This window comes from Balaenoptera ricei, chromosome 6, assembly GCF_028023285.1.
Source record: "Balaenoptera ricei isolate mBalRic1 chromosome 6, mBalRic1.hap2, whole genome shotgun sequence".
Classification (NCBI taxonomy): Eukaryota; Metazoa; Chordata; class Mammalia; order Artiodactyla; family Balaenopteridae; genus Balaenoptera; species Balaenoptera ricei.
Genome location: NC_082644.1, coordinates 77,884,252 through 77,904,733, shown reverse-complemented (window position 1 = coordinate 77,904,733; position 20,482 = coordinate 77,884,252). Strand labels below are relative to the sequence as shown.

The following is a 20,482-nucleotide window of genomic DNA, read 5'->3' as shown; positions in this document are numbered from 1 at the left end:
TTGTTTTGTGGTGTGGATTCGCTTCTCCCCATGGATAGCTCAGGCACTCCTGGTGGAAACCCTCTAGTTCTGTTCTTTTAAGAAAGGGAGAACAATCCATTTCCTGAGCAGCAATCCCTTTAAAACAGCTTCTGCATTTTACTGTTCCCTCTTTTGTCTTGGTCTTTTCTGAGTCTCATATCTAATCTTTTTTAATGTTTCTGGGGCTCTCACCTGCATTTATTTTTGCCACTCACCACTGTGTCATTGCAGACAGTTTGGCCAGCTTGCCCTGGATGTGTTGGAGAAGGCATTCAAACAGAATGAAAGAATGGCCATGAAACTGTTGACCTATGAACTCAAGAACTGGAGCAATTCTACCTGTTTAAAACTGGCTGTTTCTGGAGGGTTGAGGCCCTTTGTTTCACATACTTGTACCCAAATGCTACTGACAGATATGTGGATGGGGCGTCTGAAAATGAGGAAAAACTCTTGGTTAAAGGTATATTTACTTGCTTTATAGAGTTTAACGTTAGTTTAGGCTATACTCTTGAGGTCTATACTCTTGAGTTCATTTTTCCCTTGCTCCAAAAGATTACCTTCAGGAAAACCAGTTAATGTCTTTGATTCTCACAGATGAGCTGAGATCTTCACAGTGGAACCTCTGACAACTACTTTATCTCCCACTACCACAGTTTCTTTTTTTTTTTTTTTTTAATTATTATTTATTTATTTATTTTGGCTGTGTTGGGTCTTCGTTTCTGTGCGAGGGCTTTCTCTAGTTGTGGCTAGTGGGGGCCACTCCTCATCGCGGTGCGCGGGCCTCTCACCATCGCGGCCCCTCCTGTTGCGGAGCACAGGCCCCAGATGCACAGGCTCAGTAGCTGTGACTCACGGGCCCAGCTGCTCCGCGGCACGTGGGATCCTCCCAGACCAGGGCTCGAACCCATGTCCCCTGCATTAGTAGGCAGACTCTCAACCACTGTGCCACCAGGGAAGCCCTACCACAGTTTCTTTTTAAAAATGGGCATAATTGTGCCAGCTCCGTCCGTCACAAAGGCATACTCATGAGAAGGTGGTTAGAAGAAGTTAAAAGCATCTACAAACATAAACAAGATTTCGTTATTAGTAAACACCATTGTCTCTGATAATTATAACAGAAGTAAATGAGACTTTTTAGTGAAAATTTTCTCAGCTTAAAAATACTAACTCATGATAAACTAAATAAAATTAGCAATTTCTGTTGTTGTGTTCATCTAATGTGATGTTTCAGGAAATAAATGGCGATTTTATAAAGCTGCCCTCAAACACATTTGTTCACACCACTAACTATCTCCAAATTTTTCTATTCCATTATGGTTTAGCCTCATCTTTCTTCTTGAATTATCAAGAGTAATTTAGTTAATTATTAAAGGCATTTAATTTTTGACATCTAACCTAAGCCTAAAAAGCTCTAGGTTATGGTCATGCTTAAGAAGTACATAGCTTATGAAACAGAAAAAAAGGAGATGAAGCATGATCATTAAGAGCTACACAAGGTTATAATTTATATTTTAATTTTATTCTTCCTAGAGCTCTTAAAAGTATGATGTGTCCCAAATAGAATGACTGTTTTTAAAAACTTTTTTTTGGTGGGCAAACTATAGAAAACACAAACAAATAAAAGATATGACATAAAATATATAAAAGAGCTTGTACATTTTAATTCCACTAATGAGATTGTGGAAACAAGAGAAATGTCAACCAGAAATTATTTCACATAGATTCCTCTTTAACAAAATATTGGAGAAACAACAATTGTTTCTAGAAGAAGTTCTCCTTTGATCTGTTTCGATTTCAGCCTTGGAAATGATGAAGCAGAGATGTAAATGGGTCCACCTCTAGCTACACAAGTGCTGGCAATAAATCTTTTTAATGTTCAGAGAGTGAGATGGGGGTATAGGTAGCTGGGATTTTGAGGAATAATTTTCTCCATGGCTCTGTCCTGTACATACGTTAGTTGAATAGAAATCCTTGTTATTGAGAACTTAATAACTTTCTGCTCCTCATATACTTTATTTTTATATCAACAAAGAGACTTAATTGAAGCAAGACTAAATGTTTTTGCCCCAAAACATAGTGAGTTGACAAAGAAGACTGATTAGCTACTTAAAATCTTTGAGTTGCAGTAGACCATATTGCTCTCCATGCTTGGATCCTAATTCCTCAGTGCTTGGCTTGTGAGTTTTGGGAACACTTTTGCAAATGTAAAATGTCCTGGTCAGACTAATTCCATGTGGATGAAGACTGGAGGAAGACCTTGTAGAGTTTTATGTGGAAGGGAAAACTCATTTAAGTGCTTCTGGAGGGTAGACTCTGACCTATTCCTTGGAAATGGAATATTGATTTCATTGAATACTGTTTCACAAGCCAATTGTTCTGCAATGGTCAAGGGCAAAAGAATGTGGAGCCTTTTCAGGAAGTGGGTTAGGAATTAATTAGTGTAATATTATCATTGTGCCTGCTAACTATGGTGTTTCCAGACCTGGAAGATTGCATGTATTTTGGGTTCTACATGCGAAAAGAAAACAAACACGCAAACAAACCAATCCTATCAGACTGGGAAAAGTCCAGAGAACCTTCACAGGAAATCAAGCTTTAAAACAAAACAACAGGGGGCTTCCCTGGTGGCGCAGTGGTTGGGGGTCTGCCTGCCAGTGCAGGGGGCGCGGGTTCGAGCCCTGGTCTGGGAAGATCCCACGTGCCGCGGAGCGGCTGGGCCCGTGAGCCACAATTGCTGAGCCTGCGCGTCTGGAGCTGTGCTCCGTAACAAGAGAGGCCGCGATAGTGAGAGGCCCGCGCACCGCGATGAAGAGTGGCCCCCGCTTGCCGCAGCTGGAGAGAGCCCTCGCACAGAAACGAGGACCCAACGCAGCCATATAAATAAATAAATAAATAAATAAGCAAATCATTTAAAAAAAACAAAACAAAACAACAAAAGGTCATTTCAGCATAAAAAAAAATGAAGTCGACAAGGACATGACTTTAGTTTCTTTAATCATGAGTGGTATATAGTCTGGGTTAGTCTTACCTTTATTCACTGAATCCCAGAATTCTAGGCCTAATTTTAGCTCAAAAGAGATAATGTTCACCAAGATGATTGTTACAATATTTAGTAAATCTTCTAAACTCTTTACCCTGAAAGGCCAATACAGGTTGAACATAAAAATTCTTTCGAATAGACTATAAATAAATTCATGAATGTTAGCAATAGAATGAAAAAATCATGGATGTCTAGATTTCTATCTTCGTTGGGTTTTACTGGCAGAGAAAATATATGTATGATGGGAGATGCATCTAACAGAAGGTGACTTGCTATGTTTTTATATTCTTGATTTTATAATATGAATAAATTTTCATGTGTTTTATATGATAATAACTACTTAGTGGCTTTAAAGAATTATTCAAGCAATATGCTCATTGAAAAAGAATACTTCTCACTGCCGTGCCTCTGGGTATTATAACATATAACAGTGTGGTATATGTATTTTAAACTTTCAAATGCATGTATGTATATGCATCGTATTTTTTAATTTTTAATTTTTTAAATAAAATGGGATTATACTGTGCATATTATTTTATAACTTGCTCTTTTTAGACTTAACAATATAACTTTCATTATATTCAGAACTGCTTTTGTCTTTTCAATGATTACATAGTACAGTTGTCTCTCAATATCCACAAGGGATTGGTTCCAGGACCCCTCAGGATACCAAAATCCGTGGATGCTCAAATCCCTTATATAAAATGGTGTAGTATTTACATATAACTTTTGCGTCTAGATTACTTATACTATCTAATACAATATAAATGCTATGTAAATAGGTGCCAATGTATGGGAAATTCAAGTTTGCTTTTTGGAACTGTCTGGAATTTTTTTTTTTTTTTTTAATCCACACTTGGTTGCGTCTGTGGATGCGAAACCCATGGATATGAAGGGCTGACTGTATTCCACTGTTAGGTTGTCCCACATCAGCTCTCCCTCTATAGATGGACATTCAGGTTGACACTAATTTGTTGCTATTACAAATAGCCATGCAAAGAACATCCCTATCTACACATGCTTGGATTCATGAGTATTTCTGAGGGAGACACTTCTAGAATTGGAATTCTCGAGTCGGAAAGTATGTATACAATCAGGATATCCACTGAATTGGGGATGGATCTGACATTTTATATACACCCAAATCTTAACTTTATTTGGATCATACTTGTGCCTTGTATAACCCCCACTACTTACTTTGTTTTCTTTTCTTTTAAAGATCATCATCAGTATTCTTTTCCCACCCACCATTTTGACATTGGAATTTAAAAGCAAAGCAGAGATGTCACATGTTCCCCAGTCCCAGGACTCCCAGTTTACGTGGTATAATGGTGACCAGAATGCCAGCGCTCCCAAAGAAAGTGTTTGTCTGGTTAGTGCAATATCATAATGAACTAGGTTTTCATGGCATTGACTGCACTCAAACATACACAGACACAAAGCTTATTTATTTAACAAATTATTTAACAATCTTAATCATATTATAGTAAGGTCAGGTATAGCGTGTATGATAGTTCTAATTAACCCCCGTATATTATTAAGCAAAATATCCTATTTCTGCCAAAATCAAAGACTTTATTATGTCTTGAAAGCTGCTTAACTTTTCATTTTCCTTTGTGACTAGTGGAATAAATAGACTTACTATTTTTCTAAAGCTACAATAAGGGATGCCTCATATCCTTAAAAATCTTTATTTAAAAAGATGCTGGTTTAAAATGTGCATTGATCTTCACTGTTTCACGCCATAGTTTTTTCATTTGTTATATACAATGAGTTTGAATAGTTTTACTTGAGTTCCCAGATGTATACTCTTTCATGGGCAACTTGAGCTGCTTCTATTGCAACCCATCTTCACTGGAGAGTCTCCAATATGCTGTCTGTGCATACATTCTTTGAATTTTATGTTTCAACTTGGATCACTGCTGATAAAGTTGTCATTTACTGTGAGATGTAGTAAACATCTTTTCTGGTACTTAATACTGCAGTGAGGCATCTTTAGCTAGCATCTTGTCTGATGTGCTTTTGTACTTATGAGGTATTTGTCATAATATTAAAAACATATTTGATAAACGCTAAATGAAAAATAATTATAATTAGTTTGTATGGCTGGCATCTGCTGTGATTGGTTGAGCCTTTATTCTGATTGGTTAATGCCAGAACAGTTAACCGGATCAGTTGTTAAATATTTTTGCTATCATGCCTGTTTCGGTATATGTGTGTTCCTCTCCTCTTCCTTCCCTTCCCTTCCCTTCCCTTCCCTTCCCTTCCCTTCCCTTCCCTTCCCTTCCCTTCCCTTCCCCTCCCCTCCCCCCCCTTCCCTTCCCCTCCCCTCCCCTCCCCCCCCCTTCCCTTCCCTTCCCCTCCCCTCCCCTCCCCTTCCCTTCCCTTCCCACTTTTCTAAGCCTGATAGTTCCATTTGGGGTTCTCAGAGTCCAAGACGGCAGGTACATTCTAAACTCAATAGAGTGTGTGAGTTCTCCTTTGCAAAGCTGGGTTAGTCAAGTTGTCATAATTGTGATTGTACTGGTTAGATTATATGGTTACTAAGTTTAGACCATTTCAATTTTTTTTTTTTAAGGAAAGAGAAGAAATGTAGTGCTTGCCTAACCCCATTAGAAATAGAAGACAATCTTTATATGTGAGACATTCACATATATATGTTTGCCTTTATACTACTTCAGTGTTCACATTAAGTTTAATTAGCTTGTTGAAGTAAACAATGAAGGAAACTGTTTATCATCTATCTACAAACAAATATGTAAATATGTTGGCACTTGGTTGCAAGTAGTGCTTTGGAAGTGGATGTAACTTCACTTTTGGCTCTTAGAGGTTTCATAGAAAGACAAGCTTTCACTGAAACTGAAGGCATTGCAGATAGCTGGAGCATTCCACTAAGCAGTTCTTCTTAAAGCGGAGACTCTTAGGGAAAGAACTCCTTCCTTGAATGGCAATTAAATGTGCTCTTAATATTCAAAAAAGATAGTAAGCCCTCACAGTTCCCTGAAAAATTAAATTTTGTCTGTAATATAGTGGTTCTCTTAACAGCAATTGCTCACCTGGTGGTTTGGACGTGGCCACATCAATTAATAATTCAACGAATATCTAATAGCTACCTTCCACAAGCCAGACAAGTTCTGGGGGCATTTCATTAACTAAGGCAGATGCAGCCCCTGCTACCATGGAGCCTATAATCAGACTGACTATCCATGATACCTCACCATTATTCAATTTAAAGCATTTATTGAAAAAGTGTTTCAAATCTGGTCTGTTATGAATGGATTATAATCATAGTAACAATGTTCTTTTATCTTTGAATTTAACTAAAGCAACAGGTTTGGATTATCTGCTTTGTGTTTAAAATTTTGTTAATCAGAGAATAAGGGGTAGAGGCAGCATTTGGTGGGACATACAAGTTTTCATAATGCTGATTAAGTATAATGTACTTGATTAGTTGAGGAACACAATTGGCATTATGTATTTTGGGGGAAAGCCAAAGACAGGAGGGACATAGATGCTCTTTTAGAGTGTCTTTGTGCTTTGTCATCATGGTAATAGTGTGATAATAAATATGATGAAAGCACTGGTAAGAGGAGAATGAAAGCCATTATTCTTTTTTAAAAATTATTTTTTATTTATTTAAAATTTTTATTCTATGATTATTTTATGTTCAGAAAGGTGGAATAGCAGAAGAAAAAAATGGAGGACAAAGACTTTGGAGTTTTCTTGTATGTATGCAGAGCTGATTATAAAATGAGTAGGATTTTATTACAATTTATTTTTCTTGATTAAGGGCTTCAATAAATGCATCAAGTTTTCCTTGAGTTTCTCTAACTTTCTTGAGGTCCTCAGCCATTTGAACTTGTTTAGCAGTAAGTGATTTAACTTTCTTCTCGCTATCTTCAGCAAAATCTTCTAATACCTCTTTGACATTTTTCTCTAATTGCCTGACTTCAGGGTTTCTAAGTTGCTGCATTAAAGTATTTGTGGTGACAGCAAGCATGCATTGTACTTGACAAAATAGGACAACATCATTGCATTCCTACTCAGAATCTACAAAATGCCATTGTTAGGAATGAAAGCCTCTTCAACAAAGGTTACAATGATTTAGAGCTGTTTTTAAGAAATGTCTTCTATAAACGTGGTGCCAAGTATCCTTAATCAAGCTCCATCTACTTCTGCTCCTTGGGATTCAAGGTTCTTTTGGACTGTAGTTATCTCATCACTTGCAAGATAAGCTGGGTGTTCCTCATTACATTTCAGCATCTTCTCCAGTTCATTCTTGGTTTCATTGTGAACACACTGTTCTTGGGTCTGATTCTTCCAATGTAACCACCTCTCTTCCCAATCTGGACCTTCCATATTTCAGTTGCATTTTCAGTATCCTTGAGATGACCCTGAAGAACCTCTTCCATAAAATAAATAGCTGCATCTCACTGCTGTTTATCAGACATGGACTGGTCTTCTAAAGCATTGTGTTGAATAACCCTCAAGCTGTCCTCCACAAAATTATTCCACTTCTGGTGTTTAATAGTTTCTTCCTTAACAGCCTCTTTAAATTTATCAAATATGTTATCATGCTCTTTTCCTTTTGGTTCTGTCATGAAGTGGGAAAATTCTTCCTGTAGGGTCTCCCAAGCAACCAATTGCTTTATTAAGAAGCTGTTTATCAATTCACTGTTTAAGCTTGATATCCACTATAGTATTAAAAGTCCCTGAATTCATGGTCTGTGTAGCTGGAAGATGGATGTTTTCAATCACATGAGTTGATACTCTTTCCCACAAAGATTGCTGAACAATTTCCTCCCAGTGTTCTGGTGTAACGTGGCTCAGACTGATAACTTCATTGAGGATTTCATTTTTAGTTTTTTCAAATAGTTTTTTCCGGTCAAGTTCTCACAGGCGAGGATAGTTATTCTTCTGCTCAGTTTCAAGGTTAAAACGTGTTGCTTTGAAACTATCAGCCTGTTGTTCAATTGACACTCATACCATTTTCCAAAAGTCCAACACAACAAGGCTTCAATTTCTTGTAGTCATTTGGTGTGCCTTTAGCATGCTTGTCTTTAGGAGTTTTGAATTCCAAAAAAAATTCTTTTCTTTTTTTTTAACTTTATTTATTTATTTATTTATGGCTGCATTGGGTCCTTGTTGCTGTGCGCAGACTTTCTCTAGTTGCAGTGAGCAAGGGCTACTCTTCGTTGCGGTGCGTGGGCTTCTCATTGCGGTGGCTTCTCTTGTTGTGGAGCACGGGCTCTACGCGCACAGGCTTCAGAAGTTCTGGCACACCGACTCAGTAGTTGTGGCTCGTGGGCTCCAGAGTGCAGGCTCAGTAGCTGTGCCGCACGGGCTTAGTTACTCTGTGGCATGTGGGATCTTCCCAGACCAGGGCTCAAACCCGTGTCCCCTGCATTTGCAGGTGGATTCTTAACCACTGTGCCACCAGGGAAGCCCACATTTCCTGTTAAAAGATTAAAACCACACAGAAATCTATGAAGTAGGGTGATATCTCTTTTTCTTTTCTTTCATCATCCCTAAGTTCCCTCTTCTCGAAAGCAACCAGGCTGCAAGCGCTTTTTTTTTTTTCCCTTTCTTCTCCTTTCTTTTCCTTTCTTTTTTCTCTCTTTCTAACAGCTCTTCTATGTAGACACCTCTGTAGTCACATTTATGCAACCACTTCCTTGTCACACAGATACTCATTTCTCACCACCTACAACTGTTAACCCCTTTAGGCTGGCCCATAACTTTTGAGAAACTGATGGAAGATGCTTTCCCTAGAAAAATGCATGCACAACACAAATACTTGCATATAATTTCAGGAGGTTCAAGGAACTCCAGAAGCTCAGAGAGTCCGTGAGTTTCAGGTAAAACCTCTGTTATAAATGAGTGGAGAAGCTATCAAAGCCAGAATCCTCAAACTAACACTGTGCCTGACTTCCCTATAATTGGGGAAAGATGTATCACCATTATGTGTCCATTTTGTCCTCCTGTATTATGGAAATAATTCTATTCTCTGTTATTGATTTCACAAGGATTTTATTAATATCCTTAGGTTCCAAAATTACTGATAAAGGAGATTAAAAAGAACAGGAAGAGGGACCATTTTTAAATGCTTGGAACTACTCAGTTTGACTAGGTTTTCTTATGGGAGACTCAGCTTGCTTTTCAGAAATACCCTGTTCTCCTTACCCTGTCAAAGATTGATACAATAAATGTAGTTTTCCTTCCGTTCAAGACTAAGATTGTAATTTGTCAGGTGGGTGCCCAGTTAATTTCTAATATTCTTATTATATTTATGTATTTATGAAATATATAATATCTTAGATACTTGTAAATTTCAGTATTTTAGTTACGCCTCTGACAATAAATGATTGTTTGCTCATTTTACAGAAAGACTATGATTTGGAAAGTGGCCCTGATGAGAAACCAGATGAAAATCAGCACTTTGATTTAAAGAGTGTGCCCCAAAGCCTCCCATGGACCAGGAAAGTCTATGAGTTCTACAGTGCTCCAATTGTCAAGTTTTGGTTTTATACGGTTGGTCTCATTTCAAAAATTATATATAGTATTCAGGATGGTTAATTGCTAATGATAATGTTGATAGTGATATGCCTGATTTACCAACTTGTAATAAAAATGTAAAAAGTGCAGTTAAAAAAAAAGGGAGGAATTACAAAGGAGGTAGGGAAGAAGATTGGAGGGAGGTGAGAAAAGGTGAGAGCATATCTCTCTGACTTTGGGAGTGAAGGCACAAGCATTCTTCGTTTTTTGAGTGCTTCCAGTTAACACAGCTGGGACTCAGAATCCGAAACTGTGTGGAACAACAGAATGAACAATATGGTTGTAGAATTAAGTGATGGGGGTGGATTCTTTTCCCATCTTGGGCAAAAAATCAGCAGTTGAATTGATTTTTTCTTTGTAGGAATAATGTGTAGTATAGACCAAAAAATTCAAGTGTTTGTTTTTTGTCTTCAGTTGCAAATGCTTCTAAATATGTAGAGGACAAGAAACATTTTAAAAGTTGTGTAAACAAATACTAAATCTATCATGGATGGGAGAGATACAGAGAAAACAACTGTACACTAAATGTATTGAGTGCTTTTCACATATATTTAACAGTATTTATTTTTCTAATGCTAACCTATAGTTAGTTAAATTGCTCACGATTGTATATTTCTAAAACATTTTGAAGTGATTATAAAAAGGATATTTGTCTAAATATGTTATATTTCAAAATATTTACTTGCCCAACCACACACTTATTTCATATACTTATTCAATAAGTATGTAGCTCTGAATAACTTTTATCTGTTTTCAAAAATAAAGTCTTCATTCAGATGATGAGATTTCACCATTTTTGTGAATATGGGCATACTGTATTTTCTGTATTTTGTGAATACAGAAAATCCTAGAGACTCTGATAGTAGCTTCGAGAGAATTTAACCATAGTCACATCATTGGGTAAAGAGTATTCAGCTATTTCTTTCCTTAGAAATTTCTAGCTTATGAACTCTTAGAGACAGTAGTAAAGCTAAGCAAATGGAACAACAACTACAAAAATAGCTAAGGATGGTGTTAGCAGTGAGCACAGGCATTTTTAGTCATGGCTGTTACATTGCTAGGTTATGGTACGTGTGCTTTATTGAAGCAGTGTCTTGTTATAAATGCTATGATGAAAAAGAAATGTAAACATTTTTGGATATCTTTTTAAGAATTGGAAAGGAAAAAAAGAAGAGTCAGAAGCAATACCACCAATATCTACAGTGTTTTAGTGCCTGGCCACCATGAAAACAATGTAAAAAATGACTGCTTAATAGTATAAATTTATTTAAATTATGTTCCTAAGGGGTCATCAAATATATTAACCCTTGAAACATAGACCTAGAGAAGTATAGAATTAATAGAATTTACTTTAACTTTTTTATATGCTTCTCTACTAAGCTTCTTAACTCATAGGCAATGCTAATACCCATTATGCCTGCCTGAAATATCACCTATTGTATATAATATCAAATGGTAGAGTCAGAAGTGATTTCAGCCATTCTCTATGTAGAACTAAGCTTAGAAGAAGACTTATCAAACTTGGGTAGAGCTCAAAAAGATATGAGAAATAGGGATCCAGGTTAAAATAATATGATTCTTGTGAGAAGGAACACACACATAGGCACTTTTCTCTCTGTTGATCTGGGATTTTTAATACGTGTTTATTAGCTAGCACTGTTCATTGTCTCTGAAGCTATTGAAAAGACTGCACTGTCTCATGCATTGTTGGTGATTGTGGAAACTGATAAAGCCTTTCTGGCAGGCAACTTAGTAATATGTGTCACAGTTTTAAATGTGTGTGTAGTTATTCTACTTCTGGGAATTGTAAGAAGATAAGAATGTTAGATAAGATCACAAAGCTATTAATCACTGTGTATCTGTGTGTGCGTGTTTACCGCGTCTTAATTCTTTGAATAGACTGGAAATCTAGGTTTAATATGCACAGTAATTAAACATACATTTCTTGAATGTCTATCATGTGTCAGGCTGAGTGCTTAAGTGCTGTAGATAAAAACGTCAACAGTCTTTAACTACAAAGACTCACAATTGGACAATACGTTTCCACTAACCAGAATTTTTTTTTTTTTAAGAAAAAAACAGAATCAAATTTTATTATATTTCTAGCACCCAGAGATAGCAATTCTTAACATCTGCTTTCAACTTTTTTCTATCCAAATATTTTCAAATTTTTCCACAAGTGAGATCATAGTGTACGCAGCAGTTTTAAACCATTTTAACTTAACAGCTTATCACAAATGCTTAAAATTCACTAGAAGGATTATGCTTAATGTTTATAAGTACGTTTCTATCTTTTACATATCTGCATCTCATGGATGTGCAGTTTATGTAAAAATTCCCTTTTGTATCTTGTCTTCTTTCTCCTTCTATTATACTAATGTATACTTTTCTGGCTCTTTAACCTCCAGCCTCTAAGCTTTTTTTATTTCTGTTCTGCCACTTCCAAATGGAAAACTGTTTCCTCCTTTATCTGCTTATCTGGAAATGGTGTTCATCCTACAAGACTCAACTGATATACCTCTTTCTCCAAGTCTCAAATCCAGCTTCACCCTCTGCATTCCTGTCATGCCTTTAGTAGACTTGCATTATGGAAGTTATCATACTCTGTACGCAATGGCATCGGCCTGGGTCAGAGATCACACTCCACCAGCCTGGCAAGTGACATTAGTGAGGCATTTTCCTGCAGGTCTAGGTTGAATGCTCTGGGCAGAGCAGCCTCTAGGTGGCATAGACTGTTTTGAGAACCCCTCACTTATGGAAAGCTCAGGACCGTGAAACAGCTGCCTGGCTAAATTCTGTAATCTGCATAGGCCCAGTGAGTCATGTGTTAGAAGACGTGAACCCAGTCCATAAGTGGTAACCGGAATATTTTAATCAGCATAAAATAAAACTCCCAGCAATAGTAAATATCACAATTTATTATATTTGAAAATAGGTACCTACTAACACTGCTCCTTTGGCATTCTTGGGACACACGTTTTCTGTTTAAATGGAGGGGAAGGTGTGTGATTCTCTCTTGGCTTGCTGTTGGCCTGACTGTGTCCATGCCGGAATGTGCAGGGTTCCGAAAATTGTGGTCAGGAGTCAACAAGATGTGACCATGCCCACTTCCATGCATTTGAGAACAGTGATCTTCTTTCCTTCCACAAATTCCTAGAATAGAAAACTGTGGATTCTGATGCCTTCTTTGATAATTAGGTCATCAGTAATCAGAGGGTGGTCCCAGTTATATTTTCATGCTATCATGGTGAAGTTCATGTGTGTGGTTCTGTTCATTTGGGTCCGTGTGTGCTTGGCATCCTCCATTATGACTCTCACTCATGTGCAGGGAATCCATGTCCCCCTCACAGATGGTGTATTTGGCATTCCTCATGCTGTTCACTTACACCGTGTTGGTGGAGATGCAACCCCAGCCCACCGTGCAAGAGTGGCTCGTTATCATTTACATCTTCACCAATGCCATTGAGAAAGTCAGGGAGGTGAGTTATCCCTTCTACCTTTGTCTCCTACATACCTCTGCTAGACGTGTTCTGCGCTTGGGTGATGAAAATGGAGAGGTCAAGCATGAGGGTGAGTCAGGCAACGATCCTGATTTGTATGCTACAGGAAAGGTAATTAGGGGGGAAATTTCTGATCTCAACCTTTTATTGTTGCCAAATACTTTCTGTTGGTTGCTGCTCTTTGAAAGCAGTTATTTTAGAGGACATCTTAGTGCGTTTATCAGTTCTAGAGTGATGGTATCTAATTGTTTTTAGACCCTCCAACTATTTGATTTCCCAAAAGTGTTTTTTTTTTTTATAAAGTTGATGTTTTTTGATAGCCTAACATTACTTGCATATTATTGCTTTCATGTCACAGAGTGGCACATAAATGGCTAAAGTTGTGCAATGTGTAAAGAATTCATTTATAGTTTTCGAAAGTTCCTACTAAACATTTTTGAACATTTAAGATAAAAATCCCTCTGGGGCAAGTAGTCCAAGAAACAAAACAAAGCAAACTTTTCATTTTTAGTTTGCAATGAGTCACTTAAAACAAAAGAAAAGGAATGAATATTCCTATCCAATTATAACTGCAATCACATACCGTATGACTTAGGCTGTTTTAGATATCATTGTATATGTATCTCTCTCTACCTCTGTGCATTTACATACAATGATTTTGTCCTAGAGCTAATATGACCAACCTTGTATATTATGTAGAAAACAATTCAGCAGAAAAACGTTATCCGAATTCTACCATTTTTATTATGCTTCAGGGAAAATGGCTTTTTACTGTTTTACATTTCAGTTTGTCTGATATTCTGTTGCAGGGGTAATTTCTTATAATAGTGAATTCTAATATCACATTCTGAGTAATTTGCTAACTACTCACTAAATAGCAGTAGTGGGGCCAGATTACAGGATTCTTTGGTTTCTTTGCACTAGGCTATACGTCATGAAATGGAATTGCAGCTATATTCCATTGCAATATTGAGTTTTAAATGTCTTGGCGTTTCCCTGTGTTAGTTTAGGATTAATGAAAGCTAGAAAAACTTTTCTTTTTTAAAAAAATTTCTGGTTCGTTTTTAAATAGCTGGCCAGTACTAACAGTGAGATTAAACTACATTTATAGAATTGTTTAAATAATTCATTCCCCAAGGATAACTTACGTCTCCAAAATCCCCTTATGATCTAAGGTTTGGCATGATTCCAAATACTCCTTAAAAGAACAGTTGATGTATTAAAGATCATATTGATCTTGGGTTATAACCCATTCTTTAAGTTTCCCTCTTTCTTTCATCTTTTAGGTCTATATTTCAGAACCTGGGAAGTTTACTCAAAAGGTGAAGGTATGGATTAGCGAGTACTGGAATCTGATGGAAACTGTGGCTATTGGCCTGTTTTTGGTGGGTTTTGGCCTTCGGTGGGGTGACCCTCCTTTTTACACAGCGGGAAGACTAATATACTGCATCGACATCATATTCTGGTTCTCACGGCTCCTGGACTTCTTTGCTGTGAATCAACATGCTGGTCCCTATGTGACCATGATTGCAAAAATGGTGAGTACAGTCTGCTGTATAATCAGGTGTTCTTTTAACAGTTCTACTTAATTTCATGGTTCACATACATTGGTTTAACTTTTGAAATTATTTAAAGAAGCACACACTTCATCCCCACTTTCCTTATAACCATAAACTCTTATTTAACAAATGTCCTTGGATAGCATATTGGGTAGTTGATTACAATACTCAGCTTACCCTTTTGGTTAGGGCCAGACGATGGGGGGTTGAATCATATTTGTCTCTGAGCACAGTAATTCCTGAGGGCCAGATTTATGTGAGGCTACCGCCAATAATATTTTCTGCTGAAATAGTGATTTGTCTTTTTATCTCTCCACCCCCAGCCAACTCTTAAATAGTGATTACTGTGGGCCACACATTGTTCTAAGTACTTTGTATGTATTAACTCATTTAATCTTCAAAACAACTTTATGACATGGGTACTATTATTATCCACATTGTACGTTCAAGGAAATGGAGTTCAGGTAAATTTCCCAAAGGCATAAGTCGGAGAGCCAGGATTCAAATCTGGGCCACCTGGCTCTGTCTGCCATCTGAGCTCACTGTGCACTTGTATTAGCCCTGTCCAACTGGCTTTGCACAGGACCTAAGAAGGACAGTACCTCAAGATCATCTTTGCTTTTTCTTCTGGAATACTCACTGGCAGGGAAGGGGCAAGTTCTTGAGAAGGAAAGGTAGTGTTGAAACAAAGGAAGAAGACAGAAAAGGGAGAACCTCCGGGATTCCAAAGATAGATTTTTCTTATTTTTTACTTTTCTCTTAGACCAGCAATATTTTCTCTGGTCTTGGTGACACTGGTATTAATTCAGTAGGTTATGCTGAGGTAATCACTGTATCTCAGTGACTTAGCACAAGTTTATTTCTCCCTGATACAAAGATTGACGTATGCTCATGGAGGCCGCCCTCTACCCAGTGACTCAGGGATCCCAAATCGTTCCATCTTGGGATATAGCTGTGTCAACATTGTGGCTTCTGAGGTTTCCTATGACAGGGAATAAGAGGGATGGAGAATATCTAACAGCTTTTAACTGCTCTGGATGGGAAGTGACTTAAATCACTGTTACTCCACAGCCCATTGGCCAGGAATAGGTCAGGTGGCTCCTGCCTCATGGAAGGGAAGCTCATGGACTATTCACGGAGTATGTCTCTGCCACAGGGAACAAGTGGGTTGAACTGATGTACATTTAGTAATTGAAATGAATTATTTAAAAGAGCCTTTAGAAAATTACAGTACATGTGCTATATATACATGTGTGTATAGTACATGTGTGTACTGTATGTGCTCCATTGTGCATTTTAACAATCAGGCTTACTTTTAATACAAAGACTATGTGTTTGGGAGTTAATGAACCACTGGATTTAACAAACATCATTTTATAGTTACTTTTGCATCTTTAAAAAAAAAATTCTTCACTTCATCAAGATGTTCAGTATCTTGGAGTTCAGTACCTTGGAGCAGATTCTTGGCCTGATCAATTTCTCAGACTCTAACTCCTGAAGATAATCCTGGGAATAAGGAGCCATTTTACTAATTTGAATATTCCTATTTTTTTTTCTTTTCCTAATCTCTGATGAAAAGTTAGATATTAGCTAATCAAAAGTGATTCATATTTCATCACATCTTAAAAAAAGAAGCACAGATCCTCTACAGTTAGCACACTTAAATTACGCCATAGACTACATTGACATGAAACATATACTGTACAGAGAAAACAAAATGTTTTAGCCAAAGGAAATCCAGCTATTCATGGACTAGGCATTTTGGGCAATGACTAGACAGTCTTACTATTGGCAGGTATAATTATGATGGCTGCAGGTGTTTGATTTGTTTTAAATTTCAAATCTGTAGTAAACGTCTGGCTGTGCCGTGCCTTTTTGCAGACAGCAAACATGTTCTACATTGTGATCATCATGGCCATCGTCCTGCTGAGCTTTGGAGTGGCACGCAAGGCCATCCTTTCACCAAAGGAGCCTCCATCCTGGAGCCTTGCTCGAGATATCGTGTTTGAGCCATACTGGATGATCTATGGAGAAGTCTATGCTTCAGAGATAGATGGTACGTAGAGGATTCTGCCACCATGCAGCAAGTGAACCTTTGTAGATACTCAGAGTAATAAAGAACCCTGGAAAACAACCATCTGAATCTTAAAAATGTCAAGAGTTTGTGGTATTCTGCTAAGTCAATATGCTAAATATTTGTCTAGAGTCATACGACTATGATTCACCTTATCTCTCATTCTTTTAAATTCTTTATTTGTAGTTTGTTCAAGCCAGCCGTCCTGCCCTCCTGGTTCTTTTCTTACTCCATTCCTGCAAGCTGTCTACCTCTTCGTGCAATATATCATCATGGTGAACCTGTTGATTGCTTTCTTCAAGTAGGTTATTTTAATCAAATACAGTTATTTTGTATGAATCAAAAATGGGTGCAGGTATTTTGAAAGATTCACATGTAACCTTTGTTTGTGTGTGTTTCATGTTTAATTACTATGGTTTTAAAATATGGGCATGGAACTACTGGCAGGAAGGCAGCAGAGTATGAGAAGAGAAAAAACAATAAATAGTGTAATAAAAGTAGACTGAAAGGAGATCATACACTGTAATTAAGCAATAATTTGGAATCATGGAGAGTAACAATTGACGAGGCTGAAAGTTGGTTAAAGAGTCCTTGATAACTTTCCTTCATTGGCTCTCAGTATATCTCATTCTCTGTTTTCTTCTATATCACTTTTCACTTCTTCTCAGTCTTCTTTTCTGGATCATCATATTCTCTTCAACCTTTTAACATTGGAATGTCCCTGGGCCCAGACCTTTTGTTTACACTTTGGTGATCTTGTTCAGTTTCCTGTATATATATATACTGACAAATCCCAACTTATATCTTCAGCCTAGATCTCTTTCTTGAACTTCAGTCCTGTAGATCCAGCTCTCCTGTTCCATTACCAGTCAGATGTATAATATTGGGTTGGCCAAAAAGTTCGTTCGGGTGTTTGCATAACCTCTTACAGAAAAACCCAAATGAACTTTTTGGCCAACCCAATAGATTTCTGAACTTTCAAATGTCCCAATTCTTGATCTCCCCTCTTTCCCAACATACACTTATTCTGCTTGTAGTCTTTCCCAAATCTATAAGGAAGACCACATGTTTCTGTCAAAGCTTCGTCTTTCCCATTGTTCAGACCAAAAACCTTGGCATTCTTAATGCGTCTCATATTTCTAGCTCTAGACTGTCAGGAATACCTGTTGACTCCATCTTCAAATAGATCATCAATCCAACCTCCTCTCACCACCCCACTGCTACTACCACAAAGCCTCCTAATTTATTTCTCTGCTTCTGTCTTTGGCCCCTATATTCTGTTCTCAACACAGTAGCCCTAATGACACTTAAATTTTTTAAATTACTTAATTAATTAATCACTCTATTCCCTAATGACCTTTAAAACATATGTCAGATGATGTCACTCATCAAATCCAAACCATTCAAGGTTCCCCATTTCCTTCTGGGTAAAAGTCGAAGTTTCTACAATGACCTAGCTTCCCTGCTACTTCTCCAGTCACCCATCACACTACTGTTCCCCGAATCCATGCCTCTCCAGCCACACTGGCCCCTCACAGTTTTTCAAACAACACAGGGGTGTTTGCAGTTGCTGTTCCCTCTGCCTGGAATGCTCTTCCCCCAGATATCAGTGTGGTTCATTCCCTCACCTCCTTCAAGCCTTTGCTCAAATGTCCCCTCTTTAATTAGCCCTAACCTAAGGATATTATTTAAAAGTGCAGCCCCCTTTCCTTTGACCATCTCCTTGGCATGCCTGGTCCCCCTTACTCTTCTTCCTTTATACTACCCACTTATATATACAAATATATTTTATAATTTATCTCTATATTGTGTTTTTTCCCCCGTTTATCTCTTATACTGGAATATAAGCTCCACAAGAACAAGTTTGTTTTTTTGTTTTTGAGGTTTTTTTTTTTGGCCTTTTTTGCCCATGAATTTATCCCAGGCACTGAAAAGAGTGCCTGGCACATATTTGTTTAATGGATGAAAGAAATCAAGTGAAGTGATGGGAAGAAACTAGTATTTTCTGAATGCCTCTTTTATGCCAGGCACTGTACTAGGTATTTTATTCATTAATTATCTCACTGAAGAGAGATAGATAAGAAAAGGGAAATCAATGCATAGAAGTTAAGTAAAGAAAGTAGAGGAGATAAAGGCTGAAGGCAAGCAAAATAAATCAGAACACACACAAAAAAGGACTGTTGTTGCGTATATATGGGGAAAACATACTTTTTTGCTTGTTGCAGGATTATATGATAGCTATCATCTCCCTTTAGCCTCACCATTTTATGCACTTGTAACATTTGCTGGTGTTTAATTACTGTGGCTATTTTTTTGACATTTCAAATAAGATTAAGAGTGGGTATGAGATTTTTGTTTCTCAAAAACGACAGGTGTCAAAAGGGAGGCTGACAAATCCTCCCACAGGCCAATCTTCTCACTGAGATGAATACACTGAGGACCACACAAGCTGAGCAACCCCAGATCAGACTACTTGTCCAAAGGCCCCTTTCCAGATTCTGTAATTACAAAGAACCTGAAATACACTGTGAAGATCGCCACCTGCTGGTGGGCAGGCTGTGATCACACTTGGAGTGGGAGTAACATGTAATTTTGGTGGCCCTCAAACTTGATTGTGCAGGAGGATTAACCGAAGGACTCACTGAGACACAGATCGCTAACTGGGTCGTTCCGGGATAGGGCCCAAGAATTTGCGTTCCTGACCTGTTCTCAGGTGATGCAGTGCTGCTGGCTCAGTGACTGCACTTTGAGAAGTACTGTTAAACTCAGTCACTCGTCAGTGTTTCCTTCATCTATTTTATGAACTCTGAAACTTCCCTCCTCCTCTTATCCTAAGCTGGCTTTCCCCAGGATAGTTTGGGTTCCTTCTCTTTATCATTACTGCAGTTTAGGGTTACCTGCATTTTTATTTGCCAAATGTGGCTGCCCTTCTCAAGTACTTCTCTGCCATCTTTCTCTAAAGAAAATAAATTACATATTAGCCTAAGCAAAATATTATGATGGATATTCCATTGTGTCCTCCCCACCCACATCATGTTATAGACTTAAAGTTAAATAGTTAAGGGTGATATGTTGTTTGAGAATTTGTACCACTCACCACAACTTCTATTACAAGTTCTATAATATCAACATATTTACTGCACTATCTGCATATTATAATTGATATAATTAAAGGGAGAAAAATCCCAAGGTGGCCTACCAATAAGGAGTCACTTTTATTGTAAGGTTAATGTAAATAATTGATCTAGCTGCTGAATCGAAGCTCTGCTTATTGACTTATTTTAGGATGAATTGATTTTTCTTCCATCTCTTCTTCTCCATTAATATTCTTTCGTTTGAATGTTTTAACTAGGATTATTCTAGCACTTCTCACATTTGACATTAGGAGAATCTCTTCATAAGGTTGATGATATAGAGGGACATTAAAGCTGTTTACCATGAATGATGAATTATGGACTGAAAAGATCTTATGTGAGAAGAGATGGTGAATCAAGAATAATGTTACTTCTAGAGGACAGTTTCTGTTCATTGCATTTAAAATGTTGGCATTTTCTTCTCTCTGATTGTAATTTCTACCTTTTGCTTATTCTGATTAGCAAATTTTATTGTAGAAGGTGATTAATGTATGTTGTTTGGTTGAAGAAGAATCGTAAATGCAATGGATATTATTTTTATTGACTAACTACCATCCATGTCAGGCGAACCAATCATAAAAGTTGGAAAATAAAGCAAT

General features: G+C 37.5%; 1 protein-coding gene and 1 pseudogene across 5 annotated transcripts in view; one reads left to right on the top strand and one right to left on the bottom strand.

The window, feature by feature from the left end:
• TRPM6 (transient receptor potential cation channel subfamily M member 6) overlaps window positions 1–20,482 on the top strand; it is a 211,052-nt gene that overhangs the window by 141,516 nt on the left and 49,054 nt on the right. For all 5 annotated transcript variants that reach the window (XM_059924924.1, XM_059924925.1, XM_059924926.1 and 2 more), the window contains 7 exons: window positions 253–481; window positions 4,281–4,433; window positions 9,446–9,592; window positions 12,967–13,095; window positions 14,403–14,654; window positions 16,557–16,731; window positions 16,936–17,050. In XM_059924924.1, the coding sequence (XP_059780907.1) occupies window positions 253–481; window positions 4,281–4,433; window positions 9,446–9,592; window positions 12,967–13,095; window positions 14,403–14,654; window positions 16,557–16,731; window positions 16,936–17,050 (1,200 nt within the window). The remainder of the gene's footprint in view (window positions 1–252; window positions 482–4,280; window positions 4,434–9,445; window positions 9,593–12,966; window positions 13,096–14,402; window positions 14,655–16,556; window positions 16,732–16,935; window positions 17,051–20,482) is intronic.
• Window positions 6,834–8,158, bottom strand: LOC132367123 (dynamin-like 120 kDa protein, mitochondrial; annotated as a pseudogene).